This window comes from Telmatherina bonti, assembly GCF_933228915.1.
Source record: "Telmatherina bonti genome assembly, chromosome: 19".
Lineage (NCBI taxonomy): Eukaryota > Metazoa > Chordata > Actinopteri > Atheriniformes > Telmatherinidae > Telmatherina > Telmatherina bonti.
In genome coordinates this window covers 6,090,081-6,106,711 of record NC_136617.1, presented here as the reverse complement: position 1 = coordinate 6,106,711, position 16,631 = coordinate 6,090,081, and the positions used below count along the sequence as shown (strand labels likewise).

Here is a 16,631-nt window from a genome sequence, read left to right as displayed (position 1 = left end):
ATATTTGTATGTACGTATGTATTTATGTATGACTGTATTTATGTATGTATGTATGTATGTATATATGTATATTTGTATACATGTTTATGTATGTTTGTATGGATGGATGGATGGATTTATGTATGTGTGTATGTATGTATGTATGCATGTTTGTATGTATGCAGGAATGAAAGCATTTATGTCTGTATGTATGCACGTATGTATGTAAATATATGTATGTATTATATATACATACATGAATGAATGAATGTATGTATGTATGCATGTGTGCATATATTTATTTATGTATGTATGTATGTATGTATGTATGTATGCATACATGAATGTATGTATATGTCTGTATGTATATATGTATGTTAGAATGTATGAATGCATAAATGTATGTACGCATATATGCATGTATGTATGTATGTATGCATGTATGTATATATGCATGTTTGTGTGAATTTTTGTATGTATGTATGTATGTATGTTGAGATGTTTATATGTATGTATGTAACCCTCATACACCCATACATCTATACATACATCAATGAAAATGTATTGAAATTAAAAATACTTCATTAATCCCCAAAGGGAAATGCTTTATTCTAGTCGATATTTAACGAGTTCCAGAAGCTGTTGGCAGGAATGATCTTCTGTATTTCTGTATTACTGTACTGTATTCATATCTATGATGCTTCCCTTGACAAAGTAAATTTGCCCAGCAGAATGCAGCATCCATAAAATCCATTTTGCCTGCTTAAATGCTGGACAAGACAAAAAAAAGAAAAAAAAGAAAAAGGAATTATCTTCATTATCTTTCAGTCTTACATCGGACCTGAAGAAGCCTCTCACTGAACACACTTTGCTGTTTCTTCACTGTGTTGTGGAGAGGGTGTGAAGAATCCTCCATCATCTTCATCAGCTTGTGCAGCATTCTTCTTTGGACAATCTGTACATCTATACATACCTTCATACATCAATACATACATCAATATATAAATCTATCTATCTATTCATCCATTCATCCATCCATCCATATCTTTAGTTGTCAACGTTTTCTACGACTTATTTTTTGCTACCCTTTTCTTCTGTCCGTCATGTTTTGAGCATTAAAATTGCTCCATTGATTCAGATGATTTTGTACTTTATCTTCCTGTCAATCCTGATAAATCATTCTTCAGAAAGACCTCCTTCAACAGGATTTAACACATTTTTTTCTTCTGGTGTCCACAACAGAGCAGAGACGGATAAAGATGAAGCGTATTTATTGACATGTACATAAAACAATTAAAGCAGAGTTATGAATTTATAAAAAATCTCATCAGTAAACATTTCAGTATGGCTTTTCATGCTCCGCAGATACATTAAGACTCTTAAATACATACAGTTTGACAACTGGAAAGTCGGGTGCAACAGCATTTTAAGAACTTCAACATGTTTTGTAGATAAAGGAGGACATAAAGGAAATGTGTGAAAGAAGATGATTAATAAACACGATTAAACAGCACATGCTACACAAAAGAATAGGAAAATATAAAAACACTTTAAATATACATATTTGTATTGCTGTTTGTGTTTCTGAATCTTCTTTGGTTTTGTCACCAAAACAATGAGTTTTGAAAAATCTTTGAGACGTGCATGTTGCATAGCTTCCAGGGAGAGTTAAACATCAAGCTGAGATGATTATAGTCCAACCACTTCTCCTGCAGCCAAACATTACAAAAAACACAAAAAGAGATTTGTTTTACTTTCACCTTTCAGCTTATTTCTCTTTCAAACAATGATCAAAAATGGATTTTAGGACATTTTTGCTCCAGTTTTCTGCTAGCAAAAATATTATTACCTTCATTTACAAGCAATTCCAGAAAACACGACCATGTTGTCAGAGGCTATTCATGCTAAAACAGGAACAAACGGCACAAAGAGGCGGCCAACCTGGCTTTATCAAATCGTTTCTAACCATTTAGTTGCTAAATTTGTGGTTTGGGAAATTGTTTTTCTTCAGGCTGATTTTAAACGAGTAAATAACATGATTCAGAAAAAGGAACAGACAAGCTGCAGCTTTCAGCTGAACTCTCTTCAAACCTAAATGAATTGAATTGAACCTAAAATTGAATTGAATCTAAAATCCTCTCTTCCTCCACAAACACCTTTCCTTTCTCAACATCAGAAGAAACATGAAATCCAGGCCTCTCTGAGGGACTAAACTTAGCTCCACAGCCTCGTCTTCAGCCTGTCTCTTCTCTGAGATCTCCCCAGACAGTAAAAGTCAGTCTTAGCTCTAGTTCTGTCCCTTTCTTCCTCTATTAATGTCTTCTAGTGTTTCTTTGCCGAATCAACCATGTTGCACGTTCCAATCAGCTGCTGGACAACCACAGCTCCAGAAATGCTGAACATAGACATGACCGAGTCGTCAGCTGAGTCCAGAATGCCGAATAGTGGGACTTTAAGCAACACTACAGAGATTTTCTCCTGAAAGTGACAGCAGCCATCTTGCATCCTGCCTCCTCTCTGAGATCTCCCCAGACAGTAAAAGTCTGTCTCTTGTCTCTTCTCTTGTTCCGTCTCTTTTTGTCTTTCACCTCTTCCTCCATGAATGTTTCCTTGCATTTGGTGAATCAGCCATGATTGTGATGTCGGGTTTGGTGTGACGTGTTGCCATAATGCGAGCCTCATGCTAATTTATGCTAATGATTAGCATGTGAGAATTATTTTTGTGTTATTTTATATTTCAGTGAAACTGCTCAGAGTTTCCCTGGAAATACTCAAAAAATGCTGACTGATCAGAGTTTTTACTGAGTCCTAAACTGGACACGATGAGCAGTTTACCAGTTTAGAGGACGTCTCACAGGGTCGTGCATCGTATCAGACAGATCCACCGAATGCACATGACGATTGGCCAAATCGCACAATTTCAAGGTTCAAAACGCAAGTTTGCAAATCAATAAACTACAACTAATCATCCCACGGTGTATTAATTCATCTAGTTTATACAGAATATGTTCTATATACAGAAAAGTCTAGAATGAACCTCTAGAAACGGTAATTATGCTTAAAAACAAAGTTTTAGTGCATTCAGGACCTTTTGTTGCAGTTTTTCTTTGGTTTAAACGGCAACAAGTTGGTGTTTAAAGTTAGAAAACTGTGCGTCAGCATCGTCTTCCTGACAGAAAGGAGCTTCTTCGTGGTAAATGCTGAGGATGGACGCGTCCAGCTTCACTCCAGACGGACTTCCAGTTTAAAAGGCACTTTTCTCTCAGAAAAGCCAGATATGCAAACCCAAGCTCTGAACATACGTATATACAAACATCATCACCATCGTAGGCACTCATTTACAAAAAGAAAAAGCCATAAAAAACAGCATTGGTCCTTTCCTAGGGGGGGTTGCTACATGTAAAGGCAGGATTTCTACATGTGTGTATGTGAAGCAGAAGGCACATGTTGGACCTTCATCTGGACGCTGCGTTCTGCAGTCCGAACACGCAGGAAGCATCGTGTGAGATCTGTTCGCTGCTTCCCTTTCTGACTTCCTCCATCCGTGTGACTGGTGGACGGAGGATGAGGGGGCGGGGCTACGCATTGCTGTGGACGGAGATGCTCGACAGGTCGTTCCGGATGATCTCATTGACTGAAAAAGAAAAAAAGATGTGACAGTGAGAGAAATCTGCTGATTTAATATTCATTATTAATAATTAAACTATTAATTATGAATAATTTCACTGTTTATAATAAATAATCTAGCTATTATTGTGAATTATTAAATTATTAATTATGACTAAATTCACAAATAATAATAAATAATTTCACTATTTATAAAGAATAATTGAACTGTTTATTATGAATAATATAACTACTTACTATTAATAATTTAAGTATTATGAGTAATTTAAGTATTTATTATAAATTATTTAAATATTTATTATAAAAAAATTAACAATAATAATGCAGCTATTAACTATAAATAATTTAAGTGTTTATTATAAAAATATAAGTATTGTGAATTATTTAGTTATCTACTATAAATAATTTAAGTATTTCTTATAAATAATTTGCGTATTTACTATGAATAATTTAACTATTTATAATGAATAATTCAACTGTTTATTATTAAAAAGTTATTAAATATGTCTGTAAAAAATGTCGCGAGGCGGCTAAAATGCAAATAAAACATTTTGCCTAAATTTGTTCTTATAATAAATATTTTATTAATTATATATATATATATATATATATATATATATATATATAGACAGATAGACAGATAGATAGATAGATAGATATAGATATAAAATGACAATTTTGACATTTAAGATATTTAATTAATTTAATTATTTTTAATAAACTGTAAAAAAAAATAAATTAATTAATTAAAAAAAATAATAAAATAAAAGCTTTTACATGTTTAAGTTTGGATCAGTTTTGCTTTTTACCAATATTTGTTCAACTAATCAATCCATAAATTTTAATGTTATTGCGCAAGTGCAACGAAAGTTATGACACAGCTCTCCTGTTGAAATGATGAAATAAAAACACATAACTAAGTAAGACACAGAAAATATACTATAAAAAACAAGCACTACTAATGACAAAATAAAATATGAAAACGCGACGTCGTTTCACCGGCTCTAAAACTGCAGCTAACGTTTCTTGCTTCGTGGAAACAGAGTTTAGGGTTGTAACAGCTCTGGGATAAAAACCGTTTCATTCTGTTTGTTCTTGCTTTAATCATCCCGAAGCGTCTGCCTGACAGCAACAGTTCCTTTCTTTTATAAAGTTTTAAGGTCCAGGCAATAAAAAACTGTCTAGAAAAGCCAGATTTTTTTAAATATGACACCTTTATCTTTGGAATATTTAATATTTATGACCATGTAAAAATTGCTAGTGTAACTGCTGCCTTTTGGCATTGACAGGCGAGTGGAAGACGGGAAAAAGAATTGTGTTGTGAGCAAAATTTTTACCATAAAATGATGAGAAATGTCTCAGAAACTGTATAAAACATGCCGTCTGAAAATTTTTTGCTTTGTAGATTTCTTAGATTTCTTAGAAGTTAGATTAGAAATAATGAAGAATTAAATTTAACGAAGAATTTAAAAAGTGTCAATGAAAATATAAATAGATAAAATATTGGATGAAAGTAAAAAGAAAAGTAAAATAATTTGGGGGAAGAAAATGTAAATGGAAAAAAATAAATACAGGCATAAAACTGGGAAAGAAAATAAATCTGAGTATCAAATTAAGTCCATTTTGAATTAAAAGAGAGACATCTTTTTTAAAAGTAAAAAGTTTTTAAAAAAAAAATAAAAAGAATAAATAAATATTGTATCATTTCTTGACAAATCAATTTGCTTTTTTTTTTTTTTCTTTTCTAATTTTGGCACTTTTGAGCTTCTTTAAAACTTTTTTACAAGGTAAAAACAGAAGGTAATTTAGATAGAAATTAGTGAAGTTGTCTCTACTTTTACAGTAGATTCAGATACATTTACATACAAACATAAAATCAGGGAAAAGTTTGCTATTAACAGCGTTTCCACGTCAAATGGAGCCAATCGAGATTTATCGACTCCTGATTCGGGTTAATGGCTGTTCTCCCACAGGAAGTTCAGTTGGCGGCTTGTTGCTGCTTTTACTTCACATCTACGACAGTCACAACTTTAAAGATCCAAATCCAACCAACAAAGTTTAAAACAAGTCCGATTCGCTGCACTCGGCTCAACATCATCGGCTAATCTGCAGATGACTGACAACAGCTGGAAGCAGCAGACGAAAAGCAAACCAGGCTGACGACTTATTTTTCTCTTAATTAATTAAGCTTTGAGGCGCTTTCCTCTGAGATCTCGTTATTTCCTCTGAGCCAGACTAATAGACAAATTTAGCGGTAAAATCCCCTGATATGTTTTATCAGGAGAGATGATGCAACCTCCTGCTGTCTGAGCAGGATCCAGCTGCTCTTCTTTATCTGGTTTTACTGGCTGCGCGCTGACAGTGTGAGGTGATCCATGTAGACCAGCTGCAGTCTGTCCTCAAGTCAAGGTTTGTTTAGCTCATCTCACTTTCATCATCCTGGGGGGGGGGGGGGGGTTTGTGATGTCTGAGGCTGACCGGAGGAGGAATTCCCTCTGACTGACGGAGACGATGCTGGAAAAACTAAACACGAGTTTTTGTTTTTTTTCTTTTTTAAATTAAATAAATCTATTTTCACAAGAGGCCCTCCTCCAGTGACCTGGTACCTGCCAGAGATACAGCTTCCCTACGTCAAAAAAAAAGAAAAAAGATATGAAGGAGGCTGGAAAACAAAGTGTCATCATCTCCCTGAGGAGGCTGAAACTTGCAGTTTACATCCAACTGCTTTCGTATCCGGCAATAAAATCTGGTCCTCATCAGATCTAAAACTGTCGTTAATTACCGACTGATGCTAAAAGTCCGAGAAAAGATGAGTACTTTGCTTCTACAAGATGTAAACGCCATGGAGGAAAGACATCAACAACATGCCAAGACTCTGGCTGGAAGGGTCCCATGTGAACACGTCAGCTGGAATCTGATCGCCTCAGATGGGTGAAATATTGATCAACGGAAACGTAGCTGTGAGTCTGATATGAAGCGGTCTCATGCAACAGTAATGGTACTTAGTCTCAAGTTTTTCAATCAGCTTCGCTATTCTCACCTGACACAAAAATGGAACAATACCACCAAAACCCACCAGGGGGCAGTGTTGAGTTGTGTAGCTGACACACAACCAGGGAAAGGAACAAACCAGAGAAGAAGAAGAACAGGAAGAAGACTATGCAGAAACCAAAAAATGCCAAATAAAAAGCATCAGAAAAAGTTGTGGAGAACAACAAAGTGATGGTTTTCTTCTTCTTCTTCTTCTTCTGTTGTTTTCGGACGGTTGTAAACAACTTCATAGCGATGCGTTACCATTGGTAACCAAAATGCCATAACGCGGAACTGAACTCAGCGACGTAGGGCGTCGACGTAGGGCGTCGACGTAGGGCGCCGACGTAGGGCAGCGACGTAGGGCAGCGACGTAGGGCGCCGACGTAGGGCAGCGACGTAGGGCGTCGACGTAGGGCAGCGACGTAGGGCAGCGACGTAGGGCGCCGACGTAGGGCAGCGACGTAGGGCGCCGACGTAGGGCAGCGACGTAGGGCGCCGACGTAGGGCAGCGACGTAGGGCGCCGACGTAGGGCAGCGACGTAGGGCGCCGACGTAGGGCAGCGACGTAGGGCAGCGACGTAGGGCGCCGACGTAGGGCAGCGACGTAGGGCGCCGACGTAGGGCGTCGACGTAGGGCGTCGACGTAGGGCAGCGACGTAGGGCGCCGACGTAGGGCAGCGACGTAGGGCGCCGACGTAGGGCAGCGACGTAGGGCAGCGACGTAGGGCGCCGACGTAGGGCAGCGACGTAGGGCGTCGACGTAGGGCGTCGACGTAGGGCGCCGACGTAGGGCAGCGACGTAGGGCAGCGACGTAGGGCAGCGACGTAGGGCAGCGACGTAGGGCAGCGACGTAGGGCGTCGACGTAGGGCGCCGACGTAGGGCAGCGACGTAGGGCGCCGACGTAGGGCGCCGACGTAGGGCGCCGACGTAGGGCGCCGACGTAGGGCAGCGACGTAGGGCAGCGACGTAGGGCGCCGACGTAGGGCAGCGACGTAGGGCGCCGACGTAGGGCGTCGACGTAGGGCAGCGACGTAGGGCGCCGACGTAGGGCAGCGACGTAGGGCAGCGACGTAGGGCGCCGACGTAGGGCGCCGACGTAGGGCGCCGACGTAGGGCAGCGACGTAGGGCGCCGACGTAGGGCAGCGACGTAGGGCGTCGACGTAGGGCGCCGACGTAGGGCGCCGACGTAGGGCGCCGACGTAGGGCAGCGACGTAGGGCGCCGACGTAGGGCAGCGACGTAGGGCGTCGACGTAGGGCGCCGACGTAGGGCAGCGACGTAGGGCGCCGACGTAGGGCAGCGACGTAGGGCGTCAACGTAGGGCAGCGACGTAGGGCGTCGACGTAGGGCGGCAATGTAGGACAGCGATGTAAGACAGCTATAAAATGGACGTCCACATGATGGTGCAGAAATGGACCTTTAACGGTCTGGTCCTGAAGAGGGTCGGCTCAGATGTGTGGATGACAGGAGGATGATCGCGAAGCTGTCGTCATTCTGACGCTGCATTTATTGTTTCATATTTAAACCATTTATTTGCTGTGAAACCGTCGCTGCGCTGCTTTCTTGCATCTGTCTGAGAGACCGACTTTCCCCCAGCAGAGATAAACCCTCCTCTCCCCTGTCTGGTCTGGTTTCCGCCCAGTTCAGACCTCTACATGAGGGTTCTGGACATCATCGCCATCAGAGCGCCACATCGTGCCATCGCCTGTCCAATAACTGTCCAAACCACAGATGAATTATGACGCTTCTCGTCCTCATGTGCTGGAAGACGTTTCATACAACGGTGAAACGGATGAAGATTCCAGCTGGACTGAGTTCATTCTGAGATAAAACAAAAGACCACACGTCTTCATCTTCTGACTCACTGAGGACATCCGCTGTTTGTGTGCCTGTTGCCATGGCCCACTTTTCATTGTGCCGTCACATTTGATGGGGAGGATCTAATTGAAAAAAATTCAATCTATTGATCTCTAAGTGAGCCTACAATGAAGTCCTAAAATTAGACGGAGCACCAGCGTGACATCGGAGGGTCACGTTGATGCAGAGGCTGCAGCCGAGCAACGAGATGCTTCAACACAGCACTGTAAAAACACACTCATGCTGTCTGTAGAGCTGAATGGTTTCATTAGAGCAACATCTCCATCAGAACATTCAGAAAATCAGAAGGAATCTCTGTATGCATGGGACACGGTTGGACCACAATCAGAAATGAACTGGGTCTAAAAAGTGTGGAACAATTTATTTATAAATGTATTTCATAAAGATTTTGAGGTCAGCATCAAAGAATTAGGAGGAGTCTCTGTATGCATGGGACAAGGCTGGATGCTGGTGATGTTGGGGTACTCAGGTGGCACCGAGACAAAATTCTCTGCAGTGTGTGCATCAAACATCCTGCATCAGACAAAAACAGGAAAACATTCCTCTCCTAAAACTCCAGCCACTGGTCTCCTGGCTCCCCAGATGTTTACAGACAGATGCTAAAGAAGAAGAAATGGTAACAATGCTAAACATCATCCTAAAACTACTTTTTACCATCAGATTCACAGTCAGCTAATATTTTCCACAAAATGTCTGTTTCATCATCTAATATGTTGTTTATCTTCTGCTTGGAATCAGATATGACCTGATGAGATCATAGTTTTATTCACATTTTACATAAATAACCAACATTTTTTTTAATTAGTGTTTTATATTTTCATATTTTCTCATCAAATCAAATTACTTGTAAACCTTTTAAAGCTCAATAATGAATGTAAAGATCTGAAAGTGACTTGGTGTTGAGGTAACTTGTCCTACTTCACAGTTGTTCTTCAGCAGGATGGTGTGGTCTGATATGAAGTAATCCAGGAATGGGTTTCCTGTCTCATGGAGCTGGCGCTGACTGATACAGACCGGCTCTCCGACCAGGAAACCCTCCAAAAAAGTAAAGAGGAAACCCCAAACAATCAGCAGGACGGCGCTGTTTGAATCATTAAGGGCTGAAACGCAGCAACACAATCCACCCTGCAATCACAACATCCCACAAAAGAACTGATCGGGGAAGCGATATGCAGCAGAACACTTTCACCAGCTCAGACCGGCACGGGGACGAAGGCGAGAAACGCCACAAAGCCGCAAATCTAACGGCAGTCTGGGCTTTTAATGGCAACTGGGATTTACTTTACTTTATCATTCTTCATCTTTTATTTCAAAAGGATAAAAAGTTCTGGAACTTCCTGATTCTGGGTGAATAAAGCCGTCAGCCTGCTTCCAGTACGACCATCTACATGAATAAATGACGCTTTTTGTCCACTTCCTGCAGACTTTCCATGTTTCTCTGCTTCAACACACCTGACTCAGATTATCGGGTTAATGTTGTGTTAGAAACCATTTCATCTGAATCAGGTGTGTTGCAGGAGGTAAACGTCTAATACCAGCAGGATAGATGGCCTTGTAGGTGTATGTTGAAGGTGATCTGTTTGTTTTACTGATTGAAATTATTTTATTTTCTGGTCAAAACGTTGGCCTGAGAAGAGCAAATAATGCAACATTTCACAATATCTGATTAATTTAGTCATTAACTCGCCTCAGCACCTTGTCTCTTAATCTGTTAGCATTAACTAGCATATCAAATGTTACCTGTTGCGTTAGCAATAACTAGCATAACAAACTTCTTCAATTTCATTCATTGTGTTATTGTTAACTTGCATTACTAATGTTATAATTTATTTGCATTACGAAACAACTAATGTTAGCTGTTATTTTGTTTTTTGAGTCAGCATTAACTAGCATAAAAAACTCAATAACTGAGATGGGTTAAGTTTGTTATGCTAGTTAATGCTAACAGAAAAAATGAAGGGCTAGTTTTGATTATGTCTGTGAGTGCTAATAAAATGATAACAGTTATGCAAGACAATAATAACACAATGAATGAGATAGGTTAAGTTTGCTATGCTAGTTAATGCTAATGGAAAATAATTAAGGGCCAACATTAGTTATGTTTCTTAATGCTAATAAAATTATATCAGTTATGCAAGACAACAACACAATGAATGAGATGGGTTAAGTTTGTTATGCTAGTCAATGCTAACAAAAAAAAAAAAAAACGGCTAACAGTTATGTTTGTTGTTGGTAATAAAATAAAACCATAAGTTATGGGAGTTAACAGTGAATGAGATTGGTTAACTGGTCACGTGAAAACAGCGTCATTACCAGACAAAGAGGATATTAAATCTGTACAAATTTTTCCAGATTTTATTGACATTAATAGGAAAAAGGTTAGACTGACATGAAATACCACCTGAGCAATGGTGGAGGGTTTACCGCAGCGTTAGCCTGGATTAGCCAATAAAACCTAAAGATGGTTGAGGATATGAACCCACCAGATGTCAGTTTACTCAAACTTCTTTTGTTAGCTTTGTCTCATCGTTCATGTTCAGTGGATTTTTCTGTTTAAGGCATCAGATTTAATTTTCATTGCGTATTTAGATTTATTTCTGGGGGATTTTCACAGGATTTTAACAGTGTAAATCTTTAACGTTTATCATCAGCCCTAAAGCTACAGTTGATAACGTTGCTCAGAGACATGTTCCTCTGGGTGAAGCGGTTCCTCATCCTGATAGTAGTCTATACATTCTGTAATCATGAACAATAAGAAATATAGTTAGACCCCTCAGTTTACTGTAAAAACTCTGACCAATCCAAACGTTCCGACCCAAATGGAGTTGTTCATTTCTTATATTTCCTAAGCTTCTTCTCCCGGCTCCCCTCCTCCCCCTCCAGCAGCGCATACCTGATAGCCACACCCTGCATATAAACAGCGTGTTAGGATGAAAATACAAAGTAGTGAAGAAGAAACTCGGAAGGCAAACATGGCTGAGAAAATGCAGGAAGGATTTCCCGACCCGTCTCGGTTCATTTGCCTCCTCCAGCTAAATAGCCGAGAAATCTCCCCAACATTACCGATATTTAAAGCTAATATAAATAACAAAAGAAGGTTTTCACTCTTTGAAAGTGTCTGTATCTTATTGAGGACAAATCTCAACAGAATAAAACAGCAGCTGCAAACGAAGCTCTGAACGCTGAAGCAGAGGTCAGCTTTTACTGTCGGGCTGTTGCATTACAACATACTGGGATTTCTATCCATGCATTGTGTGAAGCAACACTGGAAGGACAGGCAATAAATAATCTGGAGCAGATGTGCATGAGGGTGGATATTTAATAAATATATTTAATTAAAGCTGCTTACTCAATGTGACAGCATTGCATACTTCAGACATGCTTTAAATACAAACATCTACATTGTGTAGCTGTTAAATGAAATGTTCTGTCATGTAACAAGGTCACAACATGGAATAAAAAAGCATGTTTTCAGTCTTTGGCTGAGATATGACTAAAAAATGGACATTTAGCGGACGTTACCTCATGCCTGACTTTTAGGCACCCTGCTGCTAAGTATACCACATGGCTTTCTCTGCTTCTTCCAGACTCCGTTTGAGCCAAAGAGAAGCATGAAAATACCAACAGCCATCAGATTTTAAGGCTGTGTGGGGTCCTCTATCGCCCATAGCCTCCGCAGCCGCGGAGGTTAAAGTCCTGCTGCTCAGAGCTCAGACTAGTTAGCAGACGGACATTTTTAATTATCTACAGATTCTGACACAGCTGCTTAGGGTGCATTCCCATCAGGATAGTCCACTGGACTCGGTCCGGTTGGGGACCCGGTCCAGCTGTAGGGGGGTGTATCCATGCGGACCGAGACCATGTTCACGCTGCACTTTGGTGAAACCAGCCAAACCATTAGAATAATATCTCCCCATTCCCTCCAGAGGTGGCGCTGCACTAGTATTTAGCAGAAGAGAGGACAAGACCGGCGTGAAGAAGAAAACTCTGTTTCCTCCGCCTGCCAGTTAAACATGGAGACCAAACTATGGCTGTTTTGGGTTTTTATTGTGTCTTATGCAAGTATACTGCAGAAATCCACTGCAACAATGGACGCAGTATGAACACCAGACGAGGCAGAGGACCCTTAACGCCATCGCTATGGATTTACCCACAATGCAATGCTACGCCACATGCAGGAAGGGACTCTTTATTGTAGTCCGCTTCCTGTATTTGGTCCGCTTGAAACGGACCGAGACCTGTGCTTGTAGGCGGACCGAGTCCGCTTCTTTGGTCCGAATCAGAATTAGTTTGGTGCGTTCACATTTCCCCAAACGAAGCGACTTTCTGAGGAAACAGACTTGGATTCGGATCAATAAGGCTCTCAGATTAGATCTGTCTGTTATCATAGATTAAAAAAAAAAAAAAAGGTTGATGGATCCTGGTATCAGTGCAGTTCAATACAGTTTCTGATTAAACTTCTCTGTTGAACTCTATGCCGACGATACGTTGCTGTTTGGAAATCTGACCGGGTGCAAGTAGGTGACGTCATTACCAGGTAGTTGCTGCTTTTATACCCAACCCTGACATCCTTACTTGTTGCCACTTAATCTCCTGGTTGGAGAATCTTCCAGAATCATGTAACTGGACATACTAGAAACTGTTCTGTCTTCATTTAACAGTAAAACAACTTTTACTGATTCCAGCAGAAGATTCTACTTTTGCATATATTTTTAATAAAATTGGTTAAAGAGATGGGAAATCTTTCATTTAGACTCATGTCTGAATAAATCAGTACATAATAATGTAGTAAACTACAGCTGACTAACACTGTCTCTACAAAACGGTTCTCACCATCATCCAGATACATCTGGTCCAGTTCTTGAGGTTCCTGCTTAATGCTGACAGGTGGCGCCGGTGGGTTTCCATCGTCCTGCAGGGAGGACCGCCCCCTCTCCATCACCTTGGGGAGTGGTTGGGTACCTGGGCCGGTTCCGCTGCTGACCGGCTGGGCCGGAGTCAAGCCGTGGGTTGGAGAGAAGGGGCTGTCGGTCGGGGTGGAAGGCTGAGACGTTGGAGAGGAAGAGGCGCTGCTGGGCGGGTAGAGGCTGGCGGCCTCGTAGCGCCCAGGAGTCTCCTGGATGATGGACACGTGGGGTGTGGATGGGATCGGGGACTGTGGACCTGGCTGTTGCACCGGGAGGCACTTGGAGAAAGGCAACGCTGACAAATCATGCAGTTTGGGACTGGTGCTCGGTGAGGACGACGAGGTGGGCTTGGCTGCCAGTCTCTGCGGAGAGACAGAATAAGCCCCGCCCACAATGCAAGGCCTAAGGTCAGAGATCATAGGTGTCATAGCGTGTGGGGGGTAGAACGGCTTGGGCGGGACAGACATGCCGGAGCCATGCTGGGCGCAGAGCAGGGGGGTGTCGAAGTCATCATGAGGTTCCGTCTTTATTGTCGGCACTGAGAAGAAAAGCAAACATGGATTCAACTTCCTGTACGAGAGTTTACCCAAACACGTTACAAACACGTTACACAAACACGTAACACAAACACGTTACAAACACGTTACACAAACACGTAACACAAACACATTACCCAAACATGTTACCCAAACACGTTACCCAAACACGTAACACAAACACGTTACAAACACGTTACACAAACACGTAACACAAACACGTTACCCAAACACGTAACAAACACGTAACACAAACACGTAACACAAACACGTTACCCAAACAGGTAAAACAAAAACGTAAAACAAACACGTTACAAACACGTTACCCAGACATGTTACAAACACTTAACACAAACACATTACAAACACGTTACACAAACGCGTTACCCAAACACGTTACCCGAACACGTTACTCAAACACGTTACTCAAACACGTTATTCAAACACGTTACCCAAACACGTAACACAAACACGTAACACAAACACGTTACAAACACATTACACAAACACGTTACACAAACACGTAAAACAAACACGTAAAACAAACACGTTTAAAAACACATTACCCAAGCATGTTACAAACACTTAACACAAACACGTTACACAAAGACGTTACACAAACACGTTACCCAAACACGTTACTCAAACACGTTACACAAACACGTAACACAAAACGTAACACAAACACGTTACTCAAACACGTTACCCAAACACGCTACCCAAACACGCTACCCAAACACGTAACACAAACACGTTACCCAAACACGTAACACAAACACGTTACACAAACACGTAACACAAACACGTAACACAAACACGTAACACAAACACGTTACCCAAACACGTTACCCAAACACGTTACCCAAACACGTTACCCAAACACGTAAAACAAACACGTAAAACAAACACGTTACCCAAACATGTTACAAACACTTAACACAAATACGTAACACAAACACGTTACAAACACGTAACACAAAGACGTAACACAAAGACGTTACCCAAACACGTAACACAAACACGTTACCTAAACAGGTAAAACAAACACGTAAAACAAACACGTTACAAACACGTTACAAAAAACATGTTACAAACACGTTACCCAAACACATTACACAAACACGTAACACAAACACGTCACAAACACGTTACCCAAACACATTACCCAAACATGTTACTCAAACACGTTACATAAACACGTTACCCAAACACGTTACCCAAACACGTAACCCAAACACGTAACCCAAACACGTAACCCAAACACGTTACCTAAACAGGTAAAACAAACATGTAAAACAAACACGTTACAAACACGTTACCCAAACACGTTACTCAAACACATTACACAAACACGTAACACAAACACGTCACAAACACGTTACTCAAACACATTACACAAACACGTAACACAAACACGTCACAAACACGTTACCCAAACACATTACACAAACACGTAACACAAACACGTTACATAAACACGTTACCCAAACACGTTACTCAAACACGTTACATAAACACGTTACCCAAACATGTTACTCAAACACATTACACAAACACGTAACACAAACACGTCACAAACACGTAACACAAACACGTCACAAACACGTTACTCAAACACGTTACATAAACACGTTACCCAAACACGTTACACAAACACGTCACAAACACGTTACACAAACACATTACCCAAACACGTTACTCAAACACGTTACATAAACACGTTACCCAAACACGTTACCCAAACACGTTACCCAAACACGTAACCCAAACACGTTACCTAAACAGGTAAAACAAACATGTAAAACAAACACGTTACAAACACGTTACCCAAACACGTTACTCAAACACATTACACAAACACGTAACACAAACACGTCACAAACACGTTACTCAAACACATTACACAAACACGTAACACAAACACGTCACAAACACGTTACTCAAACACATTACACAAACACGTAACACAAACACGTAACAAACACGTTACCCAAACACATTACACAAACACGTAACACAAACACGTCACAAACACGTTACTCAAACACGTTACATAAACACGTTACCCAAACACGTTACTCAAACACGTTACATAAACACGTTACCCAAACATGTTACTCAAACACATTACACAAACACGTAACACAAACACGTCACAAACACGTTACTCAAACACATTACACAAACACGTAACACAAACACGTCACAAACACGTTACCCAAACACATTACACAAACACGTTACTCAAACACGTTACTCAAACACGTTACATAAACACGTTACCCAAACATGTTACTCAAACACATTACACAAACACGTAACACAAACACGTCACAAACACGTAACACAAACACGTCACAAACACGTTACACAAACACGTTACCCAAACACATTACACAAACACGTAACACAAACACGTCACAAACACGTTACTCAAACACGTTACATAAACACGTTACCCAAACACGTTACTCAAACACGTTACATAAACACGTTACCCAAACACGTTACTCAAACACATTACACAAACACGTAACGCAAACACGTCACAAACACGTTACTCAAACACATTACACAAACACGTAACACAAACACGTCACAAACACGTTACCCAAACACATTACACAAACACGTTACTCAAACACGTTACATAAACACGTTACCCAAAC

General features: G+C 40.7%; 1 protein-coding gene across 1 annotated transcript in view; it reads right to left on the bottom strand.

The window, feature by feature from the left end:
* Positions 1 to 1,329: 1,329 nt before the first annotated feature.
* nfatc1 (nuclear factor of activated T cells 1) overlaps positions 1,330 to 16,631 on the bottom strand; it is a 58,206-nt gene continuing 42,904 nt past the window's right edge. Inside the window, exons 9-10 of the mRNA XM_079259179.1 lie at positions 13,353 to 13,964; positions 1,330 to 3,613 (exon numbers count right to left, since the gene is read on the bottom strand). Of these exons, the coding sequence (XP_079115305.1) occupies positions 3,558 to 3,613; positions 13,353 to 13,964 (668 nt within the window). The 3' untranslated portion in view covers positions 1,330 to 3,557. The remainder of the gene's footprint in view (positions 3,614 to 13,352; positions 13,965 to 16,631) is intronic.